General features: G+C 39.8%; 1 protein-coding gene across 1 annotated transcript; it reads right to left on the minus strand.

Moving 5' to 3' along the window:
• Positions 1–8784: 8784 nt before the first annotated feature.
• On the minus strand, positions 8785–9459 carry LOC136065517 (uncharacterized). Its single transcript, XM_065768819.1, has one exon. It carries the CDS (start codon positions 9457–9459, stop codon positions 8785–8787), a length of 675 nt encoding a protein of 224 aa, XP_065624891.1.
• Positions 9460–10976: the final 1517 nt, after the last annotated feature.

Raw genomic sequence — 10976 nt, forward strand, 5'->3', positions numbered from 1 at the left:
TGCAGCAGGGTTTTGAGGGGCTATTGTAGGGCCCGTGGGCCTGATAGCCTCAGCCCATTGTGTAGTAGGCCCGAAGCCCGCGCCGAGGAAGGATGACCATCCAAGGCTAAATTAGGGAGAGACTCTTTTTTGGACCCACGCCGAGGACCTCTTCGTCCTCGGCATACTAAGGATAATTTTGGGAAGGGACAAGCCCAGAGCAAGCTGTCACCTCCACACTTAATGCATTCACCTAACCCTTCTGGCCGCATTAATGAGGATGCAACCCCTTAGCAGGGCGACGTTGATCAGTGTGAACCACTTGAGTGTTGATCAGGCCTCTGATATGACGGACGGTCAGAAGAAAGGCGAATGGATGATCAACAGATGAAAGAACGAGATAGGACAATGAAGACTATATAAAGAGGAGCGAGTAAAGTTAGTAGGGGGGGAAGAAAAAGAAAGAAGAAAAAGGGCTCCTCGGCCATGGTCCGAGGAGTATCCCCCGGTTGTAAATAGTTCTAAGTATTCTTTTATAAAAGAAGAGAGTTCATACTCGGTGAACGACAGCCAGCGCCTAAACCTTCAATCCACTCTCTACAAATTTATTGTTTGGGGCTTGTTGGGCAAACAATCCAAATTGAGTCCCCATACCTTCCATATCAGTCTTTGTAAAAATGTCTAAATTTACATAATGGTCTTGCAAATGAACAGTAACCGAGAAAATATACATGGTTACTATTCATCGTGTAAACGATTTTTTAATTCTTTTTTCTCTCTCCTCTATCAAACTCCAACCAACTAGCGCGCCAGAATAACAAAAGGAAGAAAAAATCTCATACCAAACCCAAAATCAACAACAACAATCTATTCCAAAATCAACAGAAAATTAACCCAAAATCATACTCAACGGAAAACTCACCTGAAATACTCAACGGAACCGGATCTGCTGCCCGATTTGCTACCCAATCTGTTGTCACTGCTGCCACCCGATCTACTGTCGTTGGGTCTTCCATTGCTACCATCGAATCTTCCATTGCTGTCGTCGATTGGGGGTGGGAGGCAAAGGATCGGTGATGGAGGAGAGAAGGAAGGGCGAAGGAGAGAGGGAGGGCGAATGCACTCCAGCAACCAAATCAACTGATGGCTGAGGCGGCGGTGAGCTAGATCGACGAGTTAGGAGTGTGCTGGATCGGCGAGTTGGGTCGGTGATGGAGGAGAGAGGGAGGGCGAAAGCGGAAAGAGAGGCCGAATCGGCTGATGGTTGAGGCGGCGGTGGCGGGGAGCTAGATCGGTGAGGGCGAGCTAGGAGTGAGTGAAGGAAAGGGAGAAACAGGGTGAGTAAGCTGAAAAAGGAAAGGAAAGGAGAAAATAGATTTGAGGGAAGAGATGATGGGTGAGGTAAAGAGGGAAAACAATTATTAATAAATAATAATAAATAATATTATTTAATTAGAATAGATGTGTAAAATAGAAGAATTGATATGAGTGTTTTAGAAATGTAGTAGTGTAAAATAAAAAAGTAAATTTTTTTTGTGTAAGATAGACGAATAAGAGCTAATGTGAATGCTCTAAAGCCCCAGAACAACTGGTGCAGTGGTGCTGCGTGGATGGGCGGGAGATGAAACTGAGAAAATGAAAAGTAGAGGGAAGAGAAGCTTTTAGTGGCGGGGCCAGTGAAGACGCTTTTAGTCCGTGAGTTCACGTTGTCGAGGGAGGATTATGACTTGGCAACAATGGTGGATTTGGCGAACAAGGTCTTGGCTTGGCTCAATGGAGTCAATGCAGACTATACTGAGCTATATAACGCTGTCAGAGATCTCTCTTGCCACGCTGAACTCTCCTCCGTCGAGAGCGAACTCCGAACTCGCCAAAATGACGAAACTGAAGCCGTTTTGTCTGGCGATGAGCTTCGAGCTCGATCGAGAGAAGCGACTGAAGAGCTGGCTAGATCCGAAGCAGAGTATATGAAAGCTACGGGGCACTTAAGTTTGTTGAAAGATAAGATCTCGGAGACTCGAGAGGAGTTGAGAAAGCTTGAGGAGGAATCGGTTGAGAAAGAGAGGGAGGTCGATGTTTTGGATGTAAAATGGAAGAGTTGCCTCCATTCTCACATTGCCATTAAGAATGAAGAGCGAGAGTTTGATGGGCAATTGTTTGAAAAGCATAGGAACCTTGAAGAGACCCAACAGCGTTTCGATGAGGTCGAGGCTGGCGTTCGACAGTCGAGAAAGGCTCTGTTGTCAATTCTCTGCTAAAGCAATGTAATGTTAAACTTCTTCTGTTTTGTTGCAAACTCTAATAGTGACTTCTTTAAACAATGATAGAGCAATAAGTCTAGAAAAAAAAAATCATCACTTTTTTCAAAAGGGTGCATCTTGTGGGAATGAATCGTGGACGCAAATGAAAGTGATTGTCCACCAAGTGGATTCACAATCACAATGAGCTACCTTATCAAGTTGTGAACTTTCTGTGTCTCTACTCTCTAGCAATACTTATGCTCAAGACTAATCTTTTTTTACAGAACTTTTTATTGGATATATCATGTATCAATCACGACATGTCATCTCAATAGTTGTTAAAAAAATTTGTGCAACTAGACTCATCCCATCTTAGCCATTGTGAAATTTTTTTTTATCATTGGACTTGATGAACTTTTTTTGTTATGCCCCTTGGAAATTGGTCAACCTAGTTCTAATTTTAATTGAAGTGTCACCATATATGTAAAATGGAAATTCTCTGATAAGAAAGATTAATAATTGAATTGGTCCTTTAAGCTATGTTCCCAAGATTGAGGAAGATTTTTTTTAATCTTCTTATCATTGGTAATTTCACTCACCTATAGTTTTGAATTCAAAACCTGACCTTTTACTTCACAAGACAAGAATGTGTCCTTTGAGCTAGAGTTTATTGGCAAAGAGAGAAGATTGACTGTGGCTCACCTAATGACCAAATAATTTTTAGTGTGCATCTACTGTCCTAAAATTTAGTTTTTCCTCAAGTTCCTGGTCATTATCTATCAGATACTAATACTTGATAGGGATTGCATAATCAACAAGCTGTGTTTCTGTAAGTTTTGCCTGTCTTGACTTAGTTATTTGCATGAAAATATTGCATTTTCTTATTGAAAGCTATTTTGTTTGAACATTTCTAAACAATTTATGAGATGCAGATGGAAGGGGTACAATTTTCTCTCTCTCTTTTTTTTTTTTTTTTTTTGGGGGGGGGGGGGGGGGGTGTCGGTTCTATAAGTACCCTGTAAAACTGTGCTTGTAATTGTCAAAGTGTTGACAGAGAGCCCAAGAATTAAAAATAGGTAGAGTTTAGGTTCTACATACAAAGGTATTTAGGCTGTTGTTGTGACATTGAAGTTTATAAATTGAAAGTCTTAATGGAATTCTATATTGTTCACAAGAAGGTTCCTTCCATTTTGTTATGACATGCTTGTTTTCCTTGATTGCTTATGCTTTTGGGGTGTAAGATACTTCGATTCTGCAAGTGATAATTACTCAAGAATGCTAGAATTTTTTAGGTGCATTCTTAGATTGATGCTAAATTTGGAGACATTGGAGGATTTGCTTCATGGAGTTGGGTGGTGGTTTTTAAGTATTCATTCTGTAACTAATTTTTCCATGTAGAGAGTTTTTTCTTCCAAGATTGGTTGGTTGCTGTGGTTTCGTTGTTGATCTTTGTTTTGGTTGGTGTGCCTGATTTATTGGGTTCCATGGGTTTGAATTGGGTTTGTTAGCAATTTCTTTTGGGTGTTTTTCATGTGTGAAAATCTGATATCTTGGTGTGGATTCATGTTTTTTCAATAATTTTTTTATTATTTAAAAGAGAATTTAGTAATTTTTTAATATAAAAATAATTTTTTTTAATAGTTGAAGGCAGATAGACAAAAGAATTAATTAGGTGATAGCAAATGTGAACTTATTGAACTAAGATGACAAAATGAAACTTAAAAGGATAAAATGTCAATTGACTAAACTTAAAGGGTATAATTTGTATTCTTGCAAATTTTATACTATAGTTGTGATCTTAGAAATTGTGGACAATGTTGTACAGTTTCTAGAGGTTGGCTTTTGGAGTTGCACTTACTTCATTTGCAGTGTACTCGTGCTTTTTCACAGGTTGGTGGTGATAACTGATGGACGACAGCTTGGCTTCAGCAGCTACTAGTACTACTATGTTTTTGATTGCTCTTTTGATAGGGAGAAGCCAACTTATGATAATATCTATGCCTGCTATCTTTGTATAAAAGTATATAACTCACCAAAAGAACTTGGAAGGTATAGAGGCTTCTCTTTACCATGCTTGAACTGGGAGATGTTGAACATATAACAACTTTTTGTAGCCCCTCTTTTTGTTAATACAATCTCTAACTGTTAGTTTCTGCCCTGGATGGATATAGTTTATTGTAGACACAATAACACTATATACAAATTTTTATACTATATAGCCCTAGATTGAGTAGGGAGGACAGGGAAGATTATGGTGGATGGCAGAATATATCTTTTTGATATCTTGAATGTCCTACAATTATAGTTTTGGGCCTTCTGGTGGCCACAGTTTGTTGGAAGCTAAAGCTTGCTATGTATCTATTAATCAAGGGCTGTGTTTCTCTAAGTTTGACAGCTCTTGGGTCAGTAATTTGTTTGTAGCATTTTCATATTGAACTCCAAGTCTCCAATTAAATGAAAATACAACTGTCCTTGTGAGAACGGCCAAGCCATATTAACTTACCTTGATTTAGCTGATGAAATCAGTATAAATTTTATCTATTTATCATTTATGTCACTTTGAGATGAGGTGATAAGATACTTGTGATCAATTTGAGTTCATCATTTCTTAGGTCTGAACCCCACAGGGTGGGGTGCCATACAAACCACCATGTGAAAATTAATCTATGATTATGATCTCAGAAATTGTCAATGTCTTGCGGTGTTTAGAAATTCACTTTTAATGAAATATGTTATCTTTCTTGCGTAGTAGATTCAGCCTTTAGATTGAATCTGAAAATTGTTATTAACTTCCCCATTTCTATTTCAACAAAAATTGATATGTTCTATGGATCACATTTTAGGACAAATGCCCCCTCCTCCCCCAGCAATGGGATATGGTATTACTGCCTAAGCATGACCATAATTACTTTTTTTACTAGGCTAGAAACTGATAACTAAAGAAGCTTAAATATAATTACTTCTTTCTGGGTGAGAACTGAGAAATCAATAACAAGAGAGGCTTAGACGGGACAACAAAGTGGGTAGTTTTGCAAACACTCTTTCAAGCGGGTTCACTGACAACTTCACCTCATCCTCGTAATATTTATAATGTCATTAGCCATTCTTAAGCAAAACAAACATCTCATTTATATAGGATTCGAACTTAAAATGTTGATCTAGATGAACCACATTTGAGAAATCTTTGCTTATTTTGACCCAAATCAAATTTTCAGCTCTAGATAATCCTATTTTATATTGTTATGTAAATTACTAAATTGCCTCTTAATGCAATTTCCCAAAGAGAAAGTTTGAGGTGGACAAAATTTAGTTACAAAATTGGTTGTAACCTAAGACTATAACTTTACTCAATATCATTAATGTAAGCGAACCCAATAAGCTAAGCCCACTTAGAATAGTGGATTTAAGTTAGACGGCCCAATACAATTAATTTGTTAGAGAATGGGCTTTCGAGGTCAACTTTAATGTACTTGTTTGATTTAATCTTTAGATGGATGATATAAATTTAGATAACTCATGAAAGAAGAACAGATTTTTGGAATTAACTCTTCCTCGAGGTCAGCCGAAGAGCGGTTGTTCATATAATATTCAAGTCTTAATCACAGGATAGTGCTATACAATGCCAGTAAATAGTGCTATACAATGCCAGTATTTCTTTTCATTGTTTCATCCCCGCTTCTACTAGGGCTTCCTTCCTTTATATAGTCAGCTGAATTGCATCTTAGCTCTCCACTTGTATAGTCACTGGCCTTCCTTTAGATGTTTGTCCCATCAAGGTTTTGCTGAAAGTGGTAGAATGTGCTGCAAGCTATGAAGGCATTGTTCAGAGGTCATTCCTCCATTAATGCGGTCAACTGACTTGGTGCAGTGCATTGAATGCGGAGATGATGGTTACTTCGTCTGGATACTTCCCTTCTTCTTTGCTTGCATGTCTCTACCGTTTTCTTTAGTAATTTGTTTTCTGGTGCAAGTGGCCTGCCTTATGCCTCCCAATGAGAGTTCGGCCTAATCCTTGGGCGATCGCTTCTTTATCCCTTATTCTCAGGTTTTCATTTACATGTTGGTTCAGGTCTAATGTGAGTATGGGCTCTTCTACCTCCTCAGACTGGGTCCACGAGCTATATTTTGTATTCGAATCTTACCCCTCCCACAATTAACATTACCATATATTTTGAAAATTTAATCATTGGATTGCATGTTTTTTATGTTCTTAATACACATGTCAAATTTTGTACCAATCGGATATTATTTATTATATGATCTATAGGATTATATTTTTTGCATAATTTTAAACTACAAAACTTGCAATTTAAACAGTTTATTGATGATATAACTGTGGGGGGAAAAGCCCAACCTTACGTAGTGGGCCTAGAGCTCAATGTGAAGGTTATTGAATGTCCAAAGAGGCTAAAATTGTTGAGGGGTACTTCACACGAAAGAAGGATATTTTGGAGCGAAGAAGATCCGTCTGAAGAGAGTATCAGCATTCCGAAGAGATCATTCTCCTCGGATGTAAAGATTCTTGGTCATATAAATATTTGAAGGGTTCGAATGAGTCTACTAATGACTTCAGCAGTTTAGATAAGCTTTGGACACGCCTAGAGATAAGAAGAAGGGAGAAATATCTAACAGGAAAAGCTGCCACCACCGTATTAAATGCACTGCAGCAACTTTTCTAGCCGCATTTATGTGAAGAAGACCCCTGAACAGTATAATCTCAGCTACCGCCACTCACAAAAAGCTAAAAAAGATACATGAGATGATATGCACTCAAGTAGGGACCTAAATAAGAACAAGTGAATGATAGGGATGATGAGGGAGGATGCTATATAAAGAAAAAGGGCTCCTGATAAGAAAGGAGGAGGGGGACGAGAAAAAAGGGAAAAGAAGCTTTATTGTAACTCTAAGAATTATAATCACTACTAAATTTATCATAAAACCTCTTCAGACTCCAATTCATTTTGTTTTTACGTGTGTCTTTCTGCTGGTTTATACTTTGAGGTTTTAACCAATCGTTGTTAATTCCATAACCAACCTAGCTCTATCATCCATGCTCTACAAATTCATTGTTTTGGGCTTGTACCGCAAATCCTAACCCTACAATTGGCACCGTCTGTGGGAAGAGCTTGAGTAGAAGTGGAAGCAACAGTTGATAATGGCTGAACTAGGGCAACAACTAGCAGAATCTGGGGCGTCCCAACACATCGACCATTTTCTCAATTTAGAGCAAAGACAAGATCGTGAAGGTAGCGTGCATACTACGCACCCTGAGCAAAATCAACCGCATGGAGGAAGTCACATGTCTCATGCAGAGAAGAACAACATGCAACTAGAAATTGAGAGGCTAAAGAGGGAGTTACGCCATGCAAAGAGAAAATGTACTTCTTCGCATTCTAATGAGGATTGGGGTGATGAGCAAGATGTCACTTACGAGCATAGATTTCGGACACCAATCAGTGAATCCTTTTCCTACGAAGAGGAGCATCGCCGCAAAAGGCAACCTTAGAGCCCATCACGTGGAGGGGTAGGAAATGATGCTATGAGCAAAGTCTTGAATCAAATCTCTAGGTCACCCTTCACGCATAGGATCGAGATTATTTTTATGGGAGGAAATTGCATCTACCTCTTTTGGGGACAAAACTTGAGGCTATAAAGGCTGATGAATGGGCCCTTCTTGATAGACAGGTACTAGGAGTTATCAGGTTAACTCTGTCTAGATTTGTTGCACACAATGTTGTGAAGGAGAAGACCACAGCAGATCTGATGAAAGTTTTGTCTGGTATGTATGAAAAGCCATCAGCAAATAACAAGGTGCATTTAATGAAGAAACTGTTCAATCTGGAGATGGCAGAGAATGCATCAGTAGCACAACATTTGAATGAATTTGACACTATCACAAATCAATTGTCTTCTGTAGAAATTGATTTTGATTATGAGATTCGTGCTCTGATAGTCTTGGCTTCTTTGCCAAACAGTTAGGAGGCAATGAGGATGGCAGTAAGTAATTCTACAGGAAAGAAAAAGTTCAAGTACAACGATATTCGAGATTTAATTCTGGCTGAGGAGATTCGCAGAAGAGATGTAGGTGAAACCTCAAGATCTGGTTCTGCCCTAAACCTTGATACAAGAGGCAAAGGTAATAACAGAAATTCAAATCGGGTCAGATCAAAATCCAGAAATACTAATCAGAACAGAAGTAAATTTAGATCAGGCCAAAAGCGTCATCATGAGGTTGGATGGTTCCAATCTTATCTTCGTCCGAAAAGCTTAAAACCAGTTGGATAACCGGTCTAGCTCACCTCGGATCTCGGCCAAAGTCCCCTGTCGGTAACCGAGCTACTGACATAACCTTGGATGGCCAGGACCCTGTTCTTCCTGGTGCTGCGAAGATGACGTTGATAGTTCCTAATGAAGGTTTCGAAGAATCATTCCTCTGGGGCTCGAAATTCATCTGACCTCCTCGGCCACTGGAGTGATGCAAGAGGTGCCTCAATTTACCTTCGCGGACCAGTTGGTCCAAATGATCCCACAAACTTTTGCAATCTTTAGTGGTATGCCCATGGCCTTAGTGGTATTGGCAATAGAGATTGTGATTGCGCCTCTCAGGATTCCCCACCATCTTACTCGGCCACTTAAAGAATGGTTCATTCTTGATCTTTTCCAAAACTTGGTGGACTGGCTCCTTGAACACAGTATTGACTACTTGAGCATTTGCTGATCCTAACTGCCCAACAAAATCTCTCCGTGGCTTGTTGTTATTGTAACGGTCCGACATGAAATCCCTCCTCTCTTGGGGGATAACCTTGTCTTTATCCTTCCCTTGTTGCTGATCTTCTTCAACTCTTTTATATTTTTCAATTTGGTCCATAAGTTGACGCATGTTAGTAACAGGTTTACCAGACAAGGACGTCCTTAAACCGTGGTCAGTAGGGAGGCCGAGCTTGAACATGTCGAGGGCCATTGCATCAAAATTGCCCTCCATATCATTAAACATCTCCCAATACCTATCCGAGTACGCCTTCAGGATCTCACCTTCCTGCATGCTCAAGGATAGCAGAGAAGATAAGGGCCTGGCCACTCTTCGGCATGTGACAAAATGTGAATCAAATACTTGAGTGAGCTCTTTGTAGGAATTGATGGAATCTACTTTCAGGCTGTTAAACCACCTCATTGCAATCGGTCTAAGACTGGAGGGGAAGACCTTACACATCAAAGCTTTATCTCTGGAGTAGACATCCATCCTTTGATTAAAGTGGCTTACATGCTCCACAGGGTCCGTTTTACCATTATAAATGGTAAAGGTTGGCTAGTTAAAACACCGACTCAGGTCAGGAATATGTCGAACCTTCTCCAGTAACCAAACAGACCCATTGGGCAACAATATCCGGACATCTCCCATACCCACAACATCCAAGACTGAACCATCAGCCAAATATACCTTACCAAAATCACCTGTAGCATAATTCTGTATGATTTCTCGATGTGGAGTGGTATGAAACGAAACTCCTGAGTTCAAAACCCAATCATCAAGTGGACTGTCTACTGCAAGAAGTAATGCATCCTGTACCTCTTTTGTTACAGCATTAGCAGAATCATCTTCATTCTTCTTCTTAGGACTTTTGCATTAGTTCCTAAAGTGACCTATTTTCCCATAATTCTAGCAAAATTGAGTCCTCAGCCAGGGCCGAGAGAGATTTATAGCAGTTAACAAGGCGGGTATTGCCCATTGAAGATCTAGATGAAGGCGTTAGATGTAAGGATTTAATAAAAGTTCTAATTGGGGACAATCCCGAAAAGTTCTTTCAAGTCAGATCTCAGATGCCTCTACCAGAAAAAGAAGAACTAATTGAGTTCCTTAAGAAAAATCTTGACGTATTTGCCTGGAATGCTTATGAAGCCCTAGGAGTAGATCCGAAATTCATTTGCCACCATTTGAGGGTCAACCTACTGATTATCCCCAAGAAGCAGCCTCCCCAACGTTCATCCAAGAAGCATGCAGATGCGATGAAAGAAGAGGTAACGAAGCTCAAACAGGCTAGAGCTATTAAAGAAGTTTTTTACCCCGAGTGGTTAGCAAATACTGTGGTGGTGAAGAAGAAGAGCGGGAAATGGCGAGTCTGTGTAGAGTTCACCGACTTAAATAAGGCTTGTCCTAAGGACCCTTTCCCTATGCCGAAAATTGATCAGCTAGTAGATGCCACTATTGGCCATCCTCGAATGAGTTTCTTGGATGCTTTCCAAGGTTACCATCAAATACCGTTAGCCCCAGATGACCAGGAGAAGACCACTTTTGTTACTCCTATTGGTAATTATCATTATAAAGTGATGTCATTCGGTCTGAAAAATGCAGGCTCTACTTACCAAAGAATGATGACAAGGATGTTTGAGTCACAGCTGGGCAAAAGTATTGAGGTTTATATAGATGACATGGCGGTGAAAAGTAAAGTCATTTTCGAGCATATGAAGGACCTTGTTAACACTTTTGAAATCCTAAGAAGGCATAAGCTACGTCTTAACGCTTTCAAATGCTCATTTGGTGTAAGGTCAGGCAAATTCTTGGGGTACATGGTGACACATAAGGGAATTGAGGTTAACCCCGATCAGATAAAGGCTATTCAAAATCTATAGCCTCCTCGAAATCCGAAAAAGGTTCAGAAGTTAACAGGAATGACAGCTGCCTTGAACCGATTCATCTCTCGGTCCGCAGATAAGTGTAAACCTTTCTTCTCACTGATTAACAAGTGGAAAGAGTTCGAA

This window comes from Quercus suber, unplaced genomic scaffold (assembly GCF_002906115.3).
Source record: "Quercus suber isolate HL8 unplaced genomic scaffold, Cork oak 2.0 scaffold_1000, whole genome shotgun sequence".
NCBI lineage: Eukaryota > Viridiplantae > Streptophyta > Magnoliopsida > Fagales > Fagaceae > Quercus > Quercus suber.

Coding starts and splice junctions, on each gene's coding strand:
- LOC136065517 (XM_065768819.1), bottom strand. CDS start 9,459: ATGGATGTCTACTCCAGAGATAAAGCTTTGATGTGTAAGGTCTTCCCC.